Source organism: Calidris pugnax, unplaced genomic scaffold (assembly GCF_001431845.1).
Source record: "Calidris pugnax isolate Ruff unplaced genomic scaffold, ASM143184v1 scaffold91, whole genome shotgun sequence".
In the NCBI taxonomy this organism is placed as follows: Eukaryota; Metazoa; Chordata; class Aves; order Charadriiformes; family Scolopacidae; genus Calidris; species Calidris pugnax.
Window position 1 is genome coordinate 2768530 of NW_015090898.1, and position 22435 is coordinate 2790964.

A 22435-nucleotide genomic window follows, 5' to 3' on the forward strand; every position below is an offset into this window, starting at 1 on the left:
GAGAGCAGGTTCCAGCTTTTGCCACTACTTTATGGAATACAACCAGTGGTTCATGTCAGGTCACTCGTCTCCCACCATCCCAGGAGGTCACTTTGGACACTCCAGCACAATGAGCTCACGGCATCCCCCAATAAAGAATAAAATCAAAAGTCAACTGAAAATATACTCACGTGTACACATGTCATGCGAGCCTTCCCACCTGTTATTCCTTCCACAAGAAAGACTGTTTGGGACACCAAAATTTCTCTTGTAACCTGAACGACAGGTGTATTCCACCCTCGAATTAATGGCAAACGTGGTAATGCCCTTGTAGTCCTCTTTGAGTTCTGCAGACAGGAGACGCGGCGGAGCATCACAGTCACCTACCGACAGAAACTCCATCAGGAAGATGCTCTGAGGAAAAGCACTGGGAGTTCAGGCCTGATTTACTCTGCAGGTCCAGGCAAGGACACTTTTGGTGGCCTTAAAGCTCCTTAAAGCTAGAGACAAGGAGGAAAAGCACAGTCTGTGACTGGGGATGGCCGAGGCTGGAAGGCATCACCCCAGAAGGCCCTGTGCTCCTCACACCTCATCCAGCAGTTTCAAAGGCTGGTCACTAAGTCCAGATCAACCATTTCCTCTCTCCAATTAGTATAAATCATTGCACCCTTTTCAGCTGGAAAAAAAAAATCTACATCTGTTTTACACAGAAAGGAAAAAAAAAAAAAGCAAAGGAAGACAGGTTCTGATCACAAAGATTTACAGTGTTCGCAAAATGCAAAGGCATTTTCCTCTTGAAATGAGGAGGAGGAGGTTTTCCTTTGAGGGATCTTAGATTATCCCCAAGAGTCACCTTCACTTACTCTGGACAGCCACGACAAGAGCAGCGGCGAGGGACAACCCAAGGAGAGCGGTGCCATCCCTCTGCCTCCCCGGCTCCAAGGCTGGCATCTTTCTTTATTCCAGCCTCCCCGTCCAGAGACCCCACAGAAGTTACCACACTCTTTTTCTAGGCCAAATACCTGTAAAAATAGCAGGGGAGGGGGACATTATTTACACTCGGGATAACCATAGCTCACAGGGATGGGACCCATTTCTCCATCCCTAAGCAGTTCCTGCAGCCGTGGCTGGGGACCAGAAGCTGCAGGAGATATTTCAACAGCTCCACTGTTTGCTCCTCTCTGGCCAACGGGACAGAGACCTGGCAAGAAGGAGCTGGAGCAGAGCTGGGTTTGGGTGAAGAAGGCTGGGTCCAGCTGAGCAGACCCAGAGACAACATAAACAGCAAAACTGACTCCAGATGTTAAGCAACTCCCACAGGATTTATTCCACTGGCCTCATTTATTTGCGTTTTTGAGAATGCAGTATTTGATTAAAATTTTAAAATAAAAATAACCAAGAAAGACTACTAGCTCCACTCAACCCAAAACATAAATACTCACGTAGCTTGTCAGATTCAACTTAAAACCACTATATTGCCAACACAGTGTTCTTCCCAGCCATCTACTCAAATTAATATCTGCAGGGCCACAAGCTTATCTATGGCTTCTGGAAAAAGTCCCCTGAAACTTATCTTACAGGTAAAACATCTTGTTCCTGTAATAAATCTCTTGGAAGCAAATTCATAATCAGATGAAGTCCTGCTGGAGCCAGTACAGCCCCCTAATAAACTACACGCAGGAAGAGAGAGATGGAGCGATATCTAACCCAAGAGACATGTCAGTTCTGTGCAAATAACATCAACTGAGTAAAGCTATAAAGCATACAAGTCATTCAGGAGGCTGAATTACTTTGCAAAATGCAATTTAAGTACAATTTGGACTAACCTGGCACCCCTAGAGATCAGCAAGAGTCCTCTCTGACTTTGTTACCCAGGCTCATCATTTACGAGCCAAAACCCTCCCAACATTAAGTGCACTCCAAGTGCCTGCCTTCCTCGTGGAAACCAGAGTCACTCCTGATGTTTGCTGCCCTAAACCTACCATTTCCCGTGGCTGCTTCATTCCTCTGGCTTTCCTTCAATCCCTGTTACAGCTCGTGGTTTAATTTGATTTATTTTACTAATCTCTGTGCTTGCTAGAGCTGCAGGAAAGCTCCAACCCAGTTCCCAAGAGCAACATCACCCATAGCTGCATTTGCTTGAAGTCGTGTTACCTGGAGGTCTGGCAGGAGGAGATGGAGAGACCCAGCTCTTGTTCAGCTCTTGCAAGACGAAGTGATGGTTGTCCTTGTCCAGGCACCGCTGAAGGAGGAGTCACGATACGCCTACACGCTCAGATACGGCTCCACGGAGGAAAGTTTGAATTCTGCAGAAACCGGAGTTAGGCCAGTTGACCCATAAATCATTAATCATCCTCCTCTGAGCAAGAAGGAAGTAGTTTGTTCAACCCGCAAAGCAAAACACTAGAAAACTGAATGCAACCCAAGCAGATGTTGAAATTGTTTGTTTTCTGCGTGGAGCTGCCAACTCTTTGTTGAAATGATCCTTGCTGAGCGGGACGCTGCCCCTTCCACCCTGTGGCAACGGCACCTCGGGCACACGATGGGGACTTCCTCGAGAGGTCCTGCTTCACCTGGGGCATGTCAACCATGAGATCCTCCCTTCTGACCTCGAAAGCCTACGGCCAAGACTCAAAACATGGTTTCTTCAACCAGCTCCACCTAATTCCATTGAAGCAACACCAGCTGGAGCTCAGCAGCACACGAGGTCCTGGGGAGCATCACTCAGAGCTGACCACCCAGGTCCATGATGGGAACCCAGCCGCCCTTCGTCTCCCTGAAAGCTCTTCCTGAATCTGGCTGTCGCTGGGGGGTCATTTTTCCAGTAACAAGAGTTTTGGCAGAAGTTGCAACCATTTGCTCCTTTCTGTACTTTGGCTTCATCCAGGCTTGAATCTCCACCAAGAACCCGGCAGTGGCCTTTTTACCCCGGGCTGTGCTTCTTGCAGGAATTGCTTTGTTTTGTCAAATAAGGGTTTTTTTGCCAGAAAAATGTACCACATCCCTGCATTGAATGGGATATCTATTACCTTTGTGAAGTCGCCCTGAGTTCATGCCAACACACAATGAATCAGGTTTAGTTCCTGCTCTGTAAAACATGGCAAAGGGCCACCTGCCCTCACCCCACAAGTGGGGGCTCGCTCACAACCAGCCCCCTCATTACATGGGGTGCCCAGGGCTGCGAGCAGCACCCAGGGCACAGACCACACCAAAAGCCCCCTCCTGCTCCTACGGCTGCTAAAAACCCCCAGGACCTCCTTGACCCACCACTTTTCGTGGGATAAACAGCATAAAAGGGGTTTTCCTTGAGCACATCTCTTCAGGCTGCGGCTGGGGAGTCCCTTTGGGAGCAGCTGGTTTCCAGCTCCAAATGCTGGAAGTCACAAACTCACACCAGTTGGTCCTCTTGGGGTTTTTTTTTAAATTTTCCCTGGAAAAAGATGTGCTTTAGAAGAAAGGGTTCCTACTCTAATAGCTCCATGGCAAATGCAACAATCTCAATTCCAACAGCTCCAACAAAAACACCCTCACAATTGATGAGGGAAGGGGATGGCAGGCATAGCTCTGGGGTGCAGGATTCACCATTTCCAGCCCAACCCCTGGAAACCAGGGACACCTGCCCTCCCCTGCAGACCAGTTCCTCCAAATACTTTCCAGAAACTCCCTGAATTCATAGAATCATGGAGTGGTTTTGGTTGGAAGTGACCTGTAAGATCATCAAGTCCAACTGTTAAGTAGCTCTGGGGTGCAGGATTCACCGTTTCCAGCCCAACCCCTGGAAGCCAGGGACACCTGCCGTCCCCTGCAGACCAGTTCCTCCAAACCCTTTCCAGAGACTCCCTGAATTCATAGAATCATGGAATGGTTTTGGTTGGAAGAGACCTGTAAGATCATCAAGTCCAACTGTTAACCCAGCACTGCCAAGTTACCACTAACCCATGTCCCTCAGCACCACATCTACACGTCTTTTAAACACCTCTAGGGATGGTGCCTCATTATCTCCCCAAACCAGCACACAGTAGGTAGTTATAGCAAAAAATAATGGAAAGTAACAGAGGAAAATAAATCTATTTTCACTTAAAAATCTCTTTATTGTAAATAAAGGCTCTCTCCCCAAACCAGCACACAATAGGTAGCTATAGCAAAAAAATAATGGAGGGTAAGAAAGGAAAATCAATCTATTTTCACTTAAAAATCTCTTTATTGTAAATAAAGGCTCACGGGACATTTATGCTCAAGAGCAGAGTACGCAACATACAGCACAACTTTACATACACTGCATTTACTTAAAACCTAAAAAAAAAAGACATTAGAAAGCAGTAATCCAGCAGAATTGAAAAGCAGACATATAACATCCATCTCGGTAAACACTGAAGGGAGAAGCTGCCCTTTTGCAAACAGTGTTTGGAGACAGAGGAGCAGCAGGAGAGGCAGTGGGGCTTGGAGGAGCAGGGCTGAGGGTTTGGGATATTGCCTGGGAAGTGGCTCCCGGGAGCCCTGGCAGTGAAGCCCCCTCCCCAAGGCTGTCCCTCGGCCCCGAGGCCGGGCTGGGATCCCCCCATCACCCACTGCCAGGAAGGGGACACCTGGCAGAGAGGTGGCAGCTCCAACGTCACAGCCAGCGTACACAAACTCAAGCTACCCAGCCTGGATTTAAGCCTTTTCCCCTCACTCTCCACTTTTCCCCATGGCTGGCACCACAGATTGAATAGATTTTGCATAAGTGATTATTTTTCTCTAAACTGACCCGTGATGCTGATGGGACAGCCAGCCCCTGGACCAGCCGTGCAGGTCCCACAGTGGCCCTGACAGCGGCCACCACCACCTCTGCTGATGGAAAAGGATGGGAAGTCAGGGAATACAGAAAAAAAACCCCTCACTCGGAGGGGCCCACCAAGCCCACTTCACACCCACCACCTCTGCACACCCAGCCCAAGACGTCGGCTCCGGGAGGACACAAACCTCTGCTAATCCTCAGTTCAGATAAATTGTGCAACCGTTGTTTATCCTGGGGTATTTGCCCGCACGGTGCCAAGGAAATCAGGTGATTTCAAGGAAATACCTGGCACGGGGACCCGGCAGCCCGGCTGGGGCTGGGGGGGACGAGTGGGCTCGCTGGCATTGCCCCAGCCTGGCCACCCCCTGGGCTTGGGGCTCGGCAGGACCCTAGGACCTGTCACATCAGGGACAATTCACCCACGGGGCAACAATGATCATCACAAATCTGCTGCTGCTCTGCTCCAGACACCTGTATTTACACCTTTCGAGAGTTGAAATGCAGGAGGAAAAGGGAATAGGGCATATATATACACATACCCTATATATAGGGTATGTGTATATATATATAAATATATATATGTACACCCACTCAACAGGAATAAGGGACCGAAAGCCACCGATCCAAAACTGCAGACCCCATCTTTAGCACTGATTAAAAAGTTATGACTGCCAGCATCCCAGCAGCTACATTCCTCAATCCCGGCAGGTAAAAATAGATATTTTTTGTCTCCTTGCAGCCACCAACTACTCAACCATACAAATATAATTAACTCCTTAGCAAGCTATTACCAGCATATTGTGCGTAAACATCCTACAGTACATTTCTACTCCTTTTTTCCCCCGTGGAGCTGGAGGTCTCTTGGTAGGAGCAGCCGGGCTCGACACAGAGCGGGTTTGTGCGTTTGGAGCATTATCAGAGAGCGAATCTCACCGTGCAACAGGCTATAAATCTCTTCCTTCAATATATTTTTTTTTTCCCCTGGCTTATTTCTAAGCACTTGTAACATTTAAAAGAAAAGAGCAGACAGCTCTTGCAGAAAAGGCTGCAGGAAACCCGCTCCCCGGCGGGAACAGCCCAAGGGACAAAACTAATAAAACTCAGTTTCTCACCCACTGACTTTCCTCCCTGCAATTGCTTCAGATCAACACACGCTTCTGCTCCTCTGAAATCAGTGCCTCCAGGATTAGTGCCTGTGCCCTCGCTGTGGCCCCCTCTATCTCAAGCCTTTATCAAATTAAAGCTCTGGGAGCATTTAAAACAACTGGGTTTGAGCCCAAAAATCCCCCGGTAAACCTCAGGCTTCCAGGCTGCTGAGCTCCTCCGCAGGCAGGGCCAGAGGGTGGACGGTTTTCAAACACAGATCCCTTCTGTGGGTACAGCCAACATTTATTTATACATTTAAAATCAGCAACCTGGGACCCAGAAGGTGCTCGTATAAAACCTGGAGTCACTGGAAGCAGCAGGTCCCGAAGAGCCTCCTGCTTCATACCTAAATGCTCCTTTCTCCACCCAACCTGAGGATTTTGCCCTTAGTGCAAGAACAGGAGGAGTGTGGCAAAACGGAGTTTGGCAAAACACAAGTCAAGATTTGGGGGAGAAAACCGTAAATTCGGGGGTTTGGTGGGGATTTAAGACAGACACAGCTGTGGCATGAGCTGTACCACAAGGGAGTCTCACTAAAGCAGCTTCACCTCTACTAAAGGCAGCGTCACCCACCAGTAATGGCACAGCTTAGTTATAGGCAAGTTTAAAAACCTCAGGGGCCTAAAATTTGGTACATTAAAGAGACAACTAGCAACAATGATGGCGTTTGAACTTGGAAAGGGTAACAGTTAAATAAAGACTTGGGGATTTGGTCTGATAACGCGGCCTCCGAAGAAAAGCTGCTTCAGGGAGTAAGGATGTGATCCCTTTGTCCTCACAAACCGCGGTTAATTTTGCCACGTAACCCAGAGGAAAGATGCAGGATGCTATTTAACAGCCCAGAAAGCCCTGGGGTACACTAGCAAACATGTAGTAAAAGCAGGTTGAAAAAATCTCCGCAGTAAATCTCCATCGACAGACAAATTCAGAAAGAAAAGAGACAGACAGGCTCTATAAAAACCTCAATTTCAGAGGAGAGTACTGGCCGAAGCGGGGGGCTCACTGTGCTCCGGGGATGCTCCAGTCCCATCCGTAGGGCTCTTCCCGGCCACAGGAATCCCTGCCGAGTCCCAGCTGAGAGTGCAGAGCTCTGCTACACTCTTAGCCCGGCCATGCTCTGCGAACGAGAGAGAAAGGGGACGGGTTACAGTGAGGGCAAAGCAGGGGAGCAGGGGACAGCAGAGCCCAGCTCGGTGCTGGGGACCAACGGACGGACAGACAGACACCGCGGCAGGAGGATCCGGCCACATCCACAAAGTCATCACCACCTGAGGATCTGCTTTTTTACTCCTCCCTGAGGAAATAATGAGCTGCATCATGTTTTGCATCCTCCTTTCATCCTCCTTTAACCCCTTGTAAACCTCCCCAAAGGGTTTCCCAGTCTCACCCCGATGCCACACAAGCTCAGGGTTACTGGAGCACCCCCAGGGATGGGATTCAAGAACGAAGCAGGCTGGTCACTCAGGGTTACTCGTTTTTATTTATCTTCTCCATAGGAAAATACACTTCCAGGACAAACATAAAAAACCCGTTACAGTAACCATTTGGCACGTTAACCACAATAAATACTTATAGCTTTGATAAAACTCCTTCCGTTGCCTCCCCAAGGGTCCAACCGGAACACGCTCAGGTCAGTACAGGTGAATTACGTATTTACAAACTCACAATCACACAAGTTAAAAACCTGACAGCCAGGATTTCCTAAAGCTGCTGCTCATGCAACGTCTCAGAGCTCGGAAAAGGCTCGGAAGGGCTCTGGTCCGGTGCCCGCTCCGGGGCTGCAAACCCCTGGGTGAATCAATAGGGGCAATTTGCCTCGTTACCCAACCAGTGCGGTTTTGCAATAAAAAAAATGGCACAGACATCAAGCCAATGTGCTGACAATTGACAGTAGGCATCAACACCTAAAAAACCAACAGCCAGGAAATCCAGGCCCTACGTATTTTCTATTTGCAATTAAAAAATAATAATAATTAAAATAAATATCTAAAAAGATTTCCCAACAAGGACACTCCAAACATCAGCACCAGCAGACAGAGGCAACCCACGAGAGCTGCTCACAGGCCACTTTCTCAAGCAAAGTCCCAACACTTGAAAGGAAGAAGGTTTGGACTGGAATCAAAGATGTTTGACCAAGTTCCCTTCCTTTATCTGCAAACGCTCCCAGGAAGCCTGTGTTAGAAGAACACTTGAAGCGCAGCGTTTTAAAAAGTCACTTTGCAAAGCTGGTATATACATTCATTCCCTAAACACACAGCTCCTCCAGGCTGAGAGTAAAGGCAAATCCAAAGGGATGAGGCATTGATTTTTAGCCTACGGATCATTTTCCTCTGATTTGATTCTAGATTAATATCACTCAGTATAGGAACAATGATTTATCGGATTTATAACAAGCTCCCCTGGCTCAGGTTCTTTCTCCTTTTTCCCCCCTCATCTTCAACACGAATGCCTCAGAAGCCCAGGAGACAGGCAACTTTAGGGGAAATGTGCCTTTTTTTGCATTGCCACTGGCTGGACGGTTCCACGTTGGCCATCCCAACATGGGAGATGCTCCACAGCATCCCAGCTCCATGCTTTGTGCGATTCCACAGCTTTGGCAGGAGAGTCAGTGAGGAAAATTGGGCAGCATTCCTGCAAATGCTGTCCCAAGCCAGAGAAGAGGAGACAGAGGTGTGTGGCTCCACGATCAATCCCACACCCCCGTGTCCTACAACACGTGCGTAATCAGCGGCGGTGGAGAGAGACAGAGCAGTCACATTGAGAAAAACTGTTGGAAAAGCCTCACAGCAAGGTCAAAGTGCTATTATAATAAAAAAAAAAATGCACATCCAAAGGGCCACGTACATTCAAGAGGGAGCTCCTCAGGCCTGGAGGAAGGTGGGCAGAGGCAGGAGCTGAGCTGCATCCTGTGGTGGCCAGACCTGTGCCCCATCACCGCAGGGACCACCCTGCTGGGCGAATGGGGACACCTCCCCCCCCAGACCCACATCTCCTGGTAACGCCTGACACTTGGGAACCCAACCTGCTACCGTTTCACTGCTCTTTTGCCCCAAAACCCAGCTCTCTCTTTGACACCAGAGCCCATCCCCTGGTAACGCCTGACACTTGGGAACCCAACCTGCTACCGTTTCACTGCTCTTTTGCCCCAAAACCCAGCTCTCTCTTTGACACCAGAGCCCCAGGAGCGAGAGGATCTGCCCCAAGCCCCAGGAGCAGAGGTGAGGAGGGAGCAGAGCAGACCCCATCAGCCCAGGCACAGCTACCCAAAGCCTCCAAGGACACAGCTCGTGCCACCTCTGAGCCCACCCTTTGGCACTGGCACCCTTGGGTGCTCCCAACAAGGGAAGACCCCCTCCCAAAAAGCGAGGGTCCTCCCCAGAGCATGAGGACAAGCACGGCGCCGCGCTGAGGATGCGGCAACGGGACCGTCCCACAGGCCCACAGGGGGACCTGCCATGTGATACAGCCTGGCCCCACAAAAGACCACCGAAATGGTACTAAACTTTTACAAAACCAACAAAAAAATAAATAAATCATGAGCGCTGGATGTACTGCATGAGGCGAAAGACCCCGTCAGCCAAGCGAGGGGTCACAGCAGGGTCTGCCACGGCCACCAGCAGAGCAGGGGCTGGGGATGGACCTCAGGGATGGTGGGAACGGGGCGAAGCGAGGGCATCTCTGGCCTTTCTGCGTGGGGTGGCAGCCACGGTCCCATCCCTGCCCCTCACTCCGTGGCCGAGAGGGAAGGCAAGGCCTCGTGGGTGACGCCGGCTGGTGGCTCCCTGGAGAGGGGGGGACAGACAAGGACACGTTTTCCCCTTAGTGCAGGAGAAAAGCAGCCCTGCTCTCGTCGCCCCCATGCAAAGATGCTTCCAAGGGGATGTGACAGTGAGGGCTCAGTGACAACTGCCACCAACACAGGTCATTCCACACGGATGCTTTCCAAACATGCACTAAACCCACCCAGCTCCCTCCAGTCAGGGGGAAAACCGGGGCTGAGTGGTTGCAACACAATCACTCCTGCAAAATCCCCATGAGAAGGATTGTCACCACACCTCGTCCCAAGCGGGGAGAAGACACCAGTGGGATGTGGCTCCAGCACAGAGCACTCCCACCTCCAGGGATGGAACAGGCAGGGGGTGACACACGCTTTTGCATTCAGCCAGCATGAGTGTAACACACCAGTAAGTCCAGTTGGAGCCACTGGGCCAGCAGCCTCAGCCCCAGTAACTTATTTCTCCCACATTAAGGTCCCCCTTAACGACAGGTTATTACACAGCAAAAGACTTCCCTCTGCTCCATGCGTTTGTCTTTCCCCAGAGCGCTTTCCATGCAAGATTAATCAAGAGAAGTCCTACTTACTAAAGCACAAGAGAGTACATACAAGCTGCTGGCAGTGGTACTCACAGGCAAGCATTTCCCCCTTGAGGCTGCAAAGGAAAAAAAGAAAGAGCACAGGATAGCTCATAGAGCGTTTGAAAGGAGATTTTTGAAATAATAGTAAGAGCAGCAAAGCAGACGAGGAGAGAAGTGAAGCAACCCCAGGGATTTTGTGTCAGGGAGCCGAGGGCAGGCTGGTACGACAGCAGGAGCTGACACGGGGCACGGATGTGGTGTGAAGATGTGGTGCATCACCCTCCTTTTACTCTCTGGCCCCTTGCTCTGCTAACGGGGAGGAGGAGGAGAAGCAGAGCTGGGCTCACCGAACACCTTGGAAAATGTTAACCTCTAAATTACCCAAGATCATTTTGTTTTTAAACAGCTTTGGTAAGGATGGCTGTCTCTGCACGGGGAGCCCAGCCAAGACCTCCTCGAAGGGAGCAGCCCGCTCTGCCTGCAGTCTGCCAGGCACAGAAAAACTCCTAAATTAGCAGAGAAACAATTTTAAATGAGCAAAGAAACCAATGGGGCTTTGCATCCAGCACCGATAAGGACCTACATACTTCTAAGTTAAAAGAAACGCCAAGCACCAAAACCTAAACCACTTTAATTTGGGCACCCAAAGAGCCCAATTTTTACTCAACGAGGTGCTGCCGTCGGCACCTGCAGGGGAACAGGCACCAAAAATATCACAGACGCAGAGATTTCCTACCCAGTTGCTCTGGAGCTGGAGCAACACAGCACAGAATTGGGACAAAGAAGGTATTTGTAACTCTGTCCCAATCAGTTTTTTGCTGGAAAGTGAGATGTTGCCCCGAATTAACCACCCTACCAAAGCCCTGCTGCACTGATGGACGCTCGCCTGCACGGAGCCCGAGTTTTAAAGTCTCTGGCACCACAATTCTAGTTTAATGAGGTGACTTTGGGGCTTGGGGTTGTTTTTTTGGTGGGTTTGGGGGATATTTTTTTTTTCCCTTAAGGCAGTCTAATCCAGAATGATTTTCATGCGGGAACAGAGATGGTGACTAAGACCCCGGGAAGGGTCTGTATTTCATGGAGGGCGACCAAGAGCCGCGGGCGATGGTGGGGAGGGGGAGCACAGGGAAGGTACCACCTGGACACCAACTTGTAGCTGCGGCCCCTCGGCCCCATCTCGAGCTTCCAGGGAGGGGAACGGCCCCAGCAGGTCGAGAGGTTTGCTCCCAAGGCTGTAATGTCGTGGGCGCTTTACCGTGTCCGCGCTGGCCCGCGGCGTAAAGCTGTTTCTTCTCATCCTTACAGGGGTTTGGCTGGCGGGGAGGTTGCTCTGATCCCAGACGGAGGGTGTCACAAGGAATGAAAAGGGGAACCACAGTTTAAAACAACGTCGTGGACCAGCACGCTCCTCTGGCATCCCCCTCCCTGCAGGGACCCCCAAGCTCCCAGCAGCTGGGGCTGAAGCTCAGTCAACCCAATGATACAAAAAAAATTGGCCCCCATGGTAAAAAGAATTAAATAAATACAATTATTTGGAAACTTCCAGCAGATACCCAGAGGGTACCAACACCACCAGGACCTGCTTCCCCCTGAAACAAGGTCCTGGTGCAGCCCCCCAAGACACAGCAGCATCAAACGCCTCAAAAATAGCAGCAGATGGATGTGCCCGTTAAACAACCCCTTCTGTCGGTTAATTCGGCTCAGAGTCTGCTGAAAAAGTCTGCTTTTTTAGCAGTTTTACTTCCCTTTGGGATTTTTGCTTAGGTAGCTTTGTTTGTTTGCATTTGTGGTTTGTTTATTTTTTTATTTTTTTTCCTCCTCGCAATAAATTTAGGGGGAAAAATAATAAATAATAAAATATAAAATACTCCCTTCTTTGTGTTTCTTCTCCCCCAAAGCAGCTGCATTGCCCGAGAGAAGCAAAGAACAACCAAAACAGCCTCCAACTTCTCAGAGAGGGCAGCAAGGATTCCAACACCGGCATCGCACGCAAGTCATAGAGCCATGAATGCTCGACTGGAAACCACCAGAAAGGGACCAGCCACAAAAATCTTCCCCAATATCCCGAGTTTAGCATTTTGCCATCAGCTGGATTTAGCTCTGCGAACCCTCTGGCCACAGAGGCAGGTTCCTGGTTTCTCACCCCATTTCTGGTCCCTCGACACATGGACACAAAAATAACCTTATCCCCAGCAATCAGCCAACAGCTCTTTAGGAAATACAGTGACGAGAGGCAGCTAAAAACCAAAATGCGCCAAAAGAACTTAAAATGTGATGCAGTTCCATCTGCTATGAGGTAGGGGAGAGTTGATTCACGCTCTTTAATTGGGGGAATTAATTGCAGGGAATTGCTATTCCCCGACGGAGCAGTCCCTCTGCAAGAACAGCTCTTGTAAAGGGTAACAACTGAAATAGCGGCAACTTCCACAGATTTAACACATAGTTCTGGGCTTTGCTGAATGAGGTGGACGGCCAGTTCTCTCAGTCATGGCAAAGATTTATTTATTTCATGAATAAAGCCAGGCAGAGCCTGCAGCATCCCCACTGCTGCTGCAAGTGGATGCCCAGGGCAAGGGAGGCAAATTGGACCCATCTCCTTCCTCTCTGATATCTACAAAGTTTAGGAACACCCCGGTCCTGCCCTGCACCAAATACTTGTAGCAAATACAAGAAATCTGCAGAGACAAGGGGAAAACCTCCCCTTCTCCCAGCCACCACCCCAAAGCCTAGCCTGACCTCCTCTGCAGAGAGAGAAACCCATCCGGACAACGACGGTCCTGCCCTGCACCAAATACTTGTAAAAGATACAAGAAATCTGCAGAGACAAGGGGAAAACCTCCCCTTCTCCCAGCCACCACCCCAAAGCCTAGCCTGACCTCCTCTGCAGAGAGAGAAACCCATCCGGACAACGAGAAAAAAAATCACTTTAAACATTTTGGCAACTCTTTTTGAAATGACTGCAATTAATGCAAACGACCATCAACAACAAATACTTCACTGAAAACCGAGAGCGAGACCTGGAATTTAAAATGTCCTAAATTTGCCCATTCTGCTTCCTAGAACAGCTCTGGAAACTCTCTCTCCCTGGCCTGGGAAGCACGTTAATTCAACCTACAATTAATTCTGCTTTTGGGGCTTAAATATCTTTCTGGTCACTGAAAGCAAACGGCCATTTCTCACAGGTGTTTGAGTGTTTCAGTTTAGGGATTTCTTTTGGAAAAGGGAAAAAGCCGGCGCCGCGCGGAGAGACTTACTGAGTTCAGGGAGGGTTTGTCACGGTGGGTGTTCACTGCTTCCACATTCAGGGTGATCGTCTCCACCTTACAACCTTTACCAAAATGAAAGAGAAGTTTGTGTAAGGAAGGGTAATTTATTTAATAAACAATTTTTTTTTTTTTTAAATAAACCGGCTCATAAATAAACAGTTCACTCTAATAACACAATTTTACAGTTAAACTACTTTCTGGCGTTGACCTTCCTGCAGAAGCGCAGCCCTGTGGAACAGGGGCTACAGGTTTACACAGAAATGTCATTTTTAAGTCACTTATTTTTTTTAAATTCCAAGTTTGGAGGCACCAAATGGCGAAATCCACCATCATCACTCCTTCAGGAGAGGCCACAGGGGGAGCACCCCTGCACCCACACACCTCTGCCCCCCCAAGCCCTTCCCACTCTCCACATTAAAAACATTTACAGCAAGTCCAGCTGCTGCCACAGTCACAAACTGGCCACAGATTTGCTAAATTCCAAGTTTGGAGGCACCAAATGGCGAAATCCACCATCATCACTCCTTCAGGAGAGGCCACAGGGGGAGCACCCCTGCACCCACACACCTCTGCCCCCCCAAGCCCTTCCCACTCTCCACATTAAAAACATTTACAGCAAGTCCAGCCGTTCCACACAGACACAAACTGGCCACAGATTTACACACACTCACACAAACCAGGGGGGGAAATAAAGATAATATTTACCGTATGCCACAGGCGTGAGCTTGAGGATGGTGTGGAGGGGGCAGCGCAGGTAGGGCAGCTCATCTAGGACAGAGAGAGGTGTCACAGGGGGGGTTTGGATGTCCCACCCCTCCTCATCCCAAGGTGGGACACAGCAAATATTGGACACCAGCCCCACAAATGCCCAGTGGTCTCCCCAGCACCCTCCCCAGCCCTGCAGGACCCCAGCCCGCCATGGAACGCAAGTGAGTTTTATTTCAAACCTTATTAAAAGTTTTATTAACTTTATTAAAAGTCTTATTAACCTCAGTAAAAGTTTCACTAAACTGCAGTGCCGCTCACTGGAGTTTAATAAAGCAGCTTGTGGCAAACTGGCCCCAGCTCCCAGTCCAGCAGGACACGTTGGGATCAGCCAGTCCTCCCCAGGCCACTGATGCATCACAAAACTTCTATTTTTATTTTTTTTTATATCTATATTAAAAAATAATCCCCTAGAAATGATGTAAGTGCTACTGGTGGAAAAAAACAGCACCCGTGTTTCTCGCCCCGCTGAAATGCAGTGGTTAAAGTGCTTCAGAAATGTTTTCTTTGGGTTTTTATTTTTTTTGCTTTTTTAAGCGGCTCTTCCGTTGCGAAAAACAAATAAAATTAAAAAATCAAACCAGTAATTACAAGCCACCCTCCCAAAAAGCTCTGTGAAGGAAGCAGTGCGAGAAGCCAGCCCCTACCATCCCGCGGTTATTTTTGTACCTGCACTCTTGTCAAGAAAATAAGCCAACAGGCACCTCATAACCGCCTGGTGGGAGATAACGAGGACGTTGCCTTGCCGTTCCAGCTCCATAATTACCGGCTCCAGGCGCTGGACCAAGTCCTGGTAGGACTGAAAAAAAAAAACCAACAAAAAAAACACCAAAACAGGAATTTTTCAAGGGGTTTTGTCAACAGTGGCTGAAAGCAGCAGCAGCAATTAACACAGCTTCGCGTGGGGGAAAATATCAGGTAAAATATGACAGCGCAGAAGTTATGGATGATCTGCTAAATACAGGGGAAAAAAATAAACCAAACAAATGGCAGAAGGTGAAATTTAATGTCAACAACCCTCAGATTACAGGAGGACTCAGATTACTGGTACCTCTTAGCGAGCGCAGTAAGAAAAACAAATAAAATAGTAAATTATACATTTTAACACGGTTGTGAAGTAAAACCAGAGATGACTTCATACCACACCCACAGTTGCTTTCTCTCCAAGAGGGTTTTTCACAGCGACAGGTCAGGCCTCGGTCAAACAGGCAGGATGCTGAAACCCCTCTGTGTTGGAGGGAGCACCCAGGGACTGGGCAAATGGCCCAATTAATATGGTCAAAAGGCATCATTTGCACACACGCACCACAACAACGGAAATCAATAAACCTTTCCTCTAAGAGAGAATTGGGAATCCTAAGGTTTTCAGTTTCTCATAGTAGTATTGGCAGAAAAAGTTAAAATTAAGTAAAGTTCTTCAATTCTACATGTAGGTATTTGTTTTACGTGTACTGTATCTTATTGTTCTTTCTGAAGGGTCTTCACCTCTCCTCCAGGATAGCGATAAAGGTATTTCTCCTGATCCCTCAAGGCAAATTCCTCTGGATACTTGGCTTCAATTTCCGCGTAGGTCATTTCTTCACAAACCCCCTGCGGGAAGAAGAACCCGTCACTCCACGCTCCCTTTCACCAGGGGTACAACCACGCAAAACCAGCAAGGGCCTGGTTGTAACAGCCTTGTAACAGCCTTCCAGTCCCTCAAGGGGCTCCAGGAGAGATGGGGAGGGACTCTGGATCAGGGAGGGGAGCCATAGGATGAGGGGGAAGGGTTTTAAACCAAAAGAGGGAAATGGAGGTGAGATGTGGGGAAGAACTTCTTTGCTGTGAGGGTGGTGAGAGCCTGGCCCAGGTTGCTCAGAGAAGCTGTGGCTGCCCCATCCCTGGAGGGGTTCAAGGGCAGGTTGGAGGGGGCTTGGAGCAACCTGGGCTGGTGGGAGGTGTCCCTGCCCAGGGCAGAGGGGTTGGAACTCAATGATCTTTGAGGTCCCTTCCAACCCAAACCATGATTCTATGATCCTGAACCTCATGATGATGACTGGAGCACATTATACATGGACATGGTCATAAACAAACAGGAAACAAGTTTAAGGTGATAAATTTGTTTCTAAAAATTATTTTCCAGCTAGAAAATCTGAAGGCTTCAATCAGCATCTCACTCACAGCATCGATCTCGTTGAGAATCTTCCACTGCTCGTACGTGACCCCCAGGGACTCGGCCGTCTGGATGGTCCTCTTCAGCTGGCTGGTCCACACCTTCAGATCCACGATTTCCTGCTCCTCGATGAACTTCTTCAGCGCCTGAGAGAACTGGAAGAGAAGCCAGGGGAGGTCAGGAGGGAGCAGGAGCCGTTAAAAGCATCGTTTCAAGGGCTGTGGCTGTCGTGGCAAGATCCAGCTGTGGGGCTGCCCCTCGCCGAGCCCGGCTCTGGCCCCGGGCACACAACACCCACAGAGATGGCAACCCGGCTGCTGCCAAACACATACCTGCTTCCCACGTGGCGACAGACCAGAATCCCCACCAATCTTGCCAACAAGATTATATTCACTCTCACCATGTCGGCAAAGGTAGATGGTGCGCGGCTGGACATGAATGTTCATTAGGTAATAGACGATTTTACTCTGGATGTAATCCTGGACTCTGTTTACTAGGAACCGCTGGCCCACATTGATCACTTTAATGAAGGAAAGATCTCTGGAGTCAACATAAAATAAGAACACCCACACGACTGGTTTTAAAAAAGGAAGCACGTGCACCTGCGGGTGTAATCTAGCTATTTCTCCTCTAGTAAAGGCATCAGCACAACACTGGGTCGCTCCAGCAGACAGGAGAACTGCCGAGCTTAACCACCGAGCTGCATTATGCTAGAGAAAAGTCCTCTCACATCACTTGGGACCCCAAGGAAACCACCTTCACACGAGCAATCGGGCCTTGCAGCATCCCCAGCCAGAGCAGAGCAGCCCCAAAGCAAAGGGGCTCGTGTGGGTAAGGACACAAGGCAACCCCAGGGCTCTGCTTACTTGTCGTACGCGTCGGGATCAAGAGGCTGGTAGGTGACCTTGTAGCACTCGATCCTCTTCAGGAAATCATCCATCACGTTCTCCCGGTTCCTCTCCGGGTAGTCGGGGCTGGAAACTTTCACCTCCTGCTCGACAGACAGCGGCGCTTTGTGAGAGTTAAGCAAACTCCACGCGGAGCAAAAGCAACACTGAATAAGGTTATTCTTCCCTTTCGAAACAAGCCAGCATTGTCTGATGCTGCCCTGGGGGAAAAACCTGCTCCCTCAGAGGAAACAAAGGGGGAGTCTGGAGGCGCAGGAGCCCTTGGCCCTGCGACAGCCACGGCTGGCTCGTGGCTCGCTCCCCCCACCAGCCACCCAGCGAGGAGACCCGCCTCAAGGTCAAACACTCCTTGGTGTCATTCCATTTCCACGTTCTCAACATAACCAACTGCATCCTCAGCTTTTATAATCCTGAGAACGTTTCCCACTGACCCAGCTGCTTGTTTCCAAGATGAAATATAATAGCCACGGCTCCGGCCTGCACTGGTGACCTTGCATTGAGCTCCCCCCCCCGCCTCCTTCCCCAGCAAACGCTGCCAGCTGGGCCTGGAAAACACCACACGCACCAGGATGTTGGCAGCGATGACTTCTGGATCGTCACAGACAGACTCCACAAAAAACACCTACAAAGAAGGCGAGGAGGCACGCTGCAGAGCCAAGAACTCCACCCAGCATCACCCGTCGGGAGCTCCAGCCCCGGGGAGCAGCAGCAGCGCCCCGGGTGCCGCAGTCAGACTCCGCATTAAAGGGCAGAAGCACTACCTTGAAAGCGTTTTCCTTGGCAAAATTTAAAATCAGGTCCCTCCTTTCTCGAGTTGTGTTGGTCGCGTCAAACACCTACCAGAAAATGAGTAGGTAGCAGTGAGTAGGTTTATCTAAAGCTTTTAAACCCACCCCAAAAAACATTTGGGATTATAATCAGGTCCCCAAACGCCCTGAGCAGCACCAAGCTACCCAGATCACAGAATCACAGCATGATTTGGGGTTGGAAGGGACCTCTGGAGATCATCTAGTCCAACCCCCTGCCAAAGCAGGTCCACCCAGAGCAGGTCCCACAGGAACGTGTCCAGGTGGGTTTGAATGTCTCCAGAGACGGAGACTCCACCACCTCCCTGGGCAGCCTCTTCCAGGGCTCTGCCACCCTCACAGGAAAGAAGTTCCTCCTCATGTTTAGATGGAACTTCTAATGTTCAAGTTTGTGCCCATTTCCTCTTGTCCTGTCCTACCTAGATGCAAAACCACGTTTAACCAAGAAAAGCCTTACAGCTATTTGCCCACACTCCTCCAGGAGATAAGTCTTCACGTCTTCTAGGGCCACTAAGGCACATCGTCTGCAGGAGAGAAAGGGGTATCATCAGAGATGATGGAAACACTCAGATGACAAGGCTTCTGACCCATGGGGGAGAGATTTAAACATCTGCCCACGGAGCACCCACCCCATCTTTCCAAGAGAAAGGGATTCCTTGCTCTGCAGGGATCAGAAGGCATCTGTATCTACAACCTACTTCACATACCATCCATCACTGGGTGTTCACAGCCCTGCTCTTTGTGCCAGCCCAAAGCCAAGGGCAGAACCCACAGCACAGCCCCTCCGGCAGGGTCCCTGCAGGGGCTGCTCTGCCTCCTCCCCTCCTCTCCGGGCACTAAATGCTATTTTGAGCTCTTCAAACCCAGAACCTGCCCAGCCCCGAGACTGACCACACCACCACGGGTGGGTTCAGCCCCCCCCGATGTTGACTCACTTGCGGATTTCCATGGCTTCTTTGTTATCGTGCCTGAAGAAGTCGTAGGACTTGTAAGACTTCACCGCTTCCCGGCGATACACTCCTAAATTAAACACTTCACACACACACACAGAGAAGACGGGCATGTGAGACTGAGGGCACTTTGCCAACCTCACCGTGGTTGGCAACCTCACCTCAACCTCAACACGGGCAGAGCCATCCCCATGGCTGAGCCCCCCCACCTCCCCAAACACACCTTTGGTGGGCACCCCGATCCAGTTGAGGTAGCGGGTGAGCTTCTTGGAGACGTAGGTCTTGCCGCGGGCAGGCAGGCCGATCATCACGATCAGCGTCGGGGAGTTGGTCATGTAGGATGCCCATGCTGCAGAGAAACCCAGCGGTGGGGGCATCAGCAGCACTGGAGAGCCCCAGTGCCAGACCCCCATTCCAGGGCATCAGCAGCTCCAGAACCCCATCCCAGGGGCATCAGCAGCTTCAGAGAGCTGGACCCCCATCCCGGGGGCATCAGCAGCTCTGAAGAGCACCAGAAACGGACCCCAATCTTGGGGACATCAGCAGCACCAGAGAGCCCCAGGGCCAGACCTCCATCCCAGGGGCATCAGCAGCTCTGAAGAGCTGGACCCCCATCCCGGGGGCATCAGCAGCTCCGAAAAGCACCAGAAATGGACCCCCATCTTAGGGACATCAGCAGCACCGGAGAGCCCCAGCCCCAGACCCCCATCCTGGGGGCATCAGTAGCTCCAGAGCCCCATCCCTGCACTGGTGACCTTGCATTGAGCTCCCCCCCCCGCCTCCTTCCCCAGCAAACGCTGCCAGCTGGGCCTGGAAAACACCACACGCACCAGGATGTTGGCAGCGATGACTTCTGGATCGTCACAGACAGACTCCACAAAAAACACCTACAAAGAAGGCGAGGAGGCACGCTGCAGAGCCAAGAACTCCACCCAGCATCACCCGTCGGGAGCTCCAGCCCCGGGGAGCAGCAGCAGCGCCCCGGGTGCCGCAGTCAGACTCCGCATTAAAGGGCAGAAGCACTACCTTGAAAGCGTTTTCCTTGGCAAAATTTAAAATCAGGTCCCTCCTTTCTCGAGTTGTGTTGGTCGCGTCAAACACCTACCAGAAAATGAGTAGGTAGCAGTGAGTAGGTTTATCTAAAGCTTTTAAACCCACCCCAAAAAACATTTGGGATTATAATCAGGTCCCCAAACGCCCTGAGCAGCACCAAGCTACCCAGATCACAGAATCACAGCATGATTTGGGGTTGGAAGGGACCTCTGGAGATCATCTAGTCCAACCCCCTGCCAAAGCAGGTCCACCCAGAGCAGGTCCCACAGGAACGTGTCCAGGTGGGTTTGAATGTCTCCAGAGACGGAGACTCCACCACCTCCCTGGGCAGCCTCTTCCAGGGCTCTGCCACCCTCACAGGAAAGAAGTTCCTCCTCATGTTTAGATGGAACTTCTAATGTTCAAGTTTGTGCCCATTTCCTCTTGTCCTGTCCTACCTAGATGCAAAACCACGTTTAACCAAGAAAAGCCTTACAGCTATTTGCCCACACTCCTCCAGGAGATAAGTCTTCACGTCTTCTAGGGCCACTAAGGCACATCGTCTGCAGGAGAGAAAGGGGTATCATCAGAGATGATGGAAACACTCAGATGACAAGGCTTCTGACCCATGGGGGAGAGATTTAAACATCTGCCCACGGAGCACCCACCCCATCTTTCCAAGAGAAAGGGATTCCTTGCTCTGCAGGGATCAGAAGGCATCTGTATCTACAACCTACTTCACATACCATCCATCACTGGGTGTTCACAGCCCTGCTCTTTGTGCCAGCCCAAAGCCAAGGGCAGAACCCACAGCACAGCCCCTCCGGCAGGGTCCCTGCAGGGGCTGCTCTGCCTCCTCCCCTCCTCTCCGGGCACTAAATGCTATTTTGAGCTCTTCAAACCCAGAACCTGCCCAGCCCCGAGACTGACCACACCACCACGGGTGGGTTCAGCCCCCCCCGATGTTGACTCACTTGCGGATTTCCATGGCTTCTTTGTTATCGTGCCTGAAGAAGTCGTAGGACTTGTAAGACTTCACCGCTTCCCGGCGATACACTCCTAAATTAAACACTTCACACACACACACAGAGAAGACGGGCATGTGAGACTGAGGGCACTTTGCCAACCTCACCGTGGTTGGCAACCTCACCTCAACCTCAACACGGGCAGAGCCATCCCCATGGCTGAGCCCCCCCACCTCCCCAAACACACCTTTGGTGGGCACCCCGATCCAGTTGAGGTAGCGGGTGAGCTTCTTGGAGACGTAGGTCTTGCCGCGGGCAGGCAGGCCGATCATCACGATCAGCGTCGGGGAGTTGGTCATGTAGGATGCCCATGCTGCAGAGAAACCCAGCGGTGGGGGCATCAGCAGCACTGGAGAGCCCCAGGGCCAGACCCCCATCCTGGGGCATCAGTAGCTCCAGAACCCCATCCCAGGGGCATCAGCAGCTCCAAAGAGCTGGAACCCCATCCCAGGGCATCGGCAGCTCCAAAGAGCTGGACCCCCATCCCGGGGCATCGGCAGCTCCAAAGAGCCCCAGAAATGGACCCCCATCTTGGGGACATCAGCAGCACCGGAGAGCCCCAGCGCCGGACCTCCATCCTGGGAGCATCAGCAGCTCTGAAGAACTGGACTCTCATCCCGGGGGCATCAGCAGCTCCGAAGAGCACCAGAAATCTGAAGAGCACCAGAAACGGACCCCAATCTTGGGGACATCAGCAGCACCAGAGAGCCCCAGGGCCAGACCTCCATCCCAGGGGCATCAGCAGCTCTGAAGAGCTGGACCCCCATCCCGGGGGCATCAGCAGCTCCGAAAAGCACCAGAAATGGACCCCCATCTTAGGGACATCAGCAGCACCGGAGAGCCCCAGCCCCAGACCCCCATCCTGGGGGCATCAGTAGCTCCAGAGCCCCATCCCGGGGGCATCAGCAGCTCCAAAGAGCTGGACCCCCATCCTGGGGGCATCAGCAGCTCCAGGACCCCATCCCAGGGGCATCAGCAGCTCCAAAGAGCCCCAGAAATGGACCCCCATCCCGTGGGCATCACCAGCACCGGAGAGTGTCAGGGTCAGGAACCGGCCCATCGCCAAGGGCATCCATAACGGGCTCGTTAGCGTGCCCTCCCGGCTAATTAACCGCTGGGAGCGGCGGCTGGACCACTCTGCGGTCTCCCGGGTGCGGGCTAATGAGGCGGATTAGCAACGGCACACCCGCTGCAACTAATGGGGCTAATCTGTGTCTTTTAGCCTTAAAAATATTTACCGATGGGGCAGGAGCCGCCAAGGGCGGCAGAGAGG

General features: G+C 51.0%; 2 protein-coding genes across 15 annotated transcripts in view; both read right to left on the reverse strand.

Moving 5' to 3' along the window:
- LOC106891731 overlaps positions 1 to 3683 on the reverse strand; it is a 79641-nt gene extending 75958 nt beyond the window's left edge. Inside the window, exons 1-3 of the mRNA XM_014948447.1 lie at positions 2134 to 3683; positions 843 to 1001; positions 171 to 362 (exon numbers count right to left, since the gene is read on the reverse strand). Coding sequence (XP_014803933.1) covers positions 171 to 362; positions 843 to 930 — 280 coding nt within the window. The 5' untranslated portion in view covers positions 931 to 1001; positions 2134 to 3683. The remainder of the gene's footprint in view (positions 1 to 170; positions 363 to 842; positions 1002 to 2133) is intronic.
- Positions 3684 to 4166: 483 nt separating this feature from the next.
- Positions 4167 to 21469, reverse strand: PFKFB2 (6-phosphofructo-2-kinase/fructose-2,6-biphosphatase 2). Of its 14 annotated transcripts, XR_001412783.1 has the most exons (16): positions 19329 to 19448; positions 19091 to 19187; positions 18613 to 18679; positions 18111 to 18185; positions 17915 to 17971; positions 17308 to 17432; positions 16774 to 16981; positions 16450 to 16596; positions 15775 to 15879; positions 14959 to 15088; positions 14230 to 14292; positions 13513 to 13586; positions 11397 to 11588; positions 10310 to 10332; positions 9021 to 9684; positions 7359 to 8924 (listed from the first exon to the last, which is right to left on the reverse strand). XR_001412783.1 is itself a non-coding variant. In XM_014948516.1 (15 exons), the coding sequence occupies exons 1-15, from the start codon at positions 21459 to 21461 to the stop codon at positions 9627 to 9629; spliced, it is 1533 nt and encodes a 510-aa protein (XP_014804002.1). In that variant the 5' UTR covers positions 21462 to 21469; the 3' UTR covers positions 8992 to 9626. The 14 variants fall into 14 exon arrangements, 12 of the variants coding, with proteins under 12 accessions (XP_014804010.1, XP_014804002.1, XP_014804001.1 ...); XM_014948516.1 differs by lacking the exons at positions 7359 to 8924; positions 18111 to 18185; positions 18613 to 18679; positions 19091 to 19187; positions 19329 to 19448 and adding exons at positions 20132 to 20206; positions 20634 to 20700; positions 21112 to 21208; positions 21350 to 21469 and having other exon boundaries at positions 8992 to 9684; XM_014948515.1 differs by lacking the exons at positions 7359 to 8924; positions 17915 to 17971; positions 18111 to 18185; ... (1 more) ...; positions 19091 to 19187; positions 19329 to 19448 and adding exons at positions 19936 to 19992; positions 20132 to 20206; positions 20634 to 20700; positions 21112 to 21208; positions 21350 to 21469 and having other exon boundaries at positions 8992 to 9684.
- Positions 21470 to 22435: the final 966 nt, after the last annotated feature.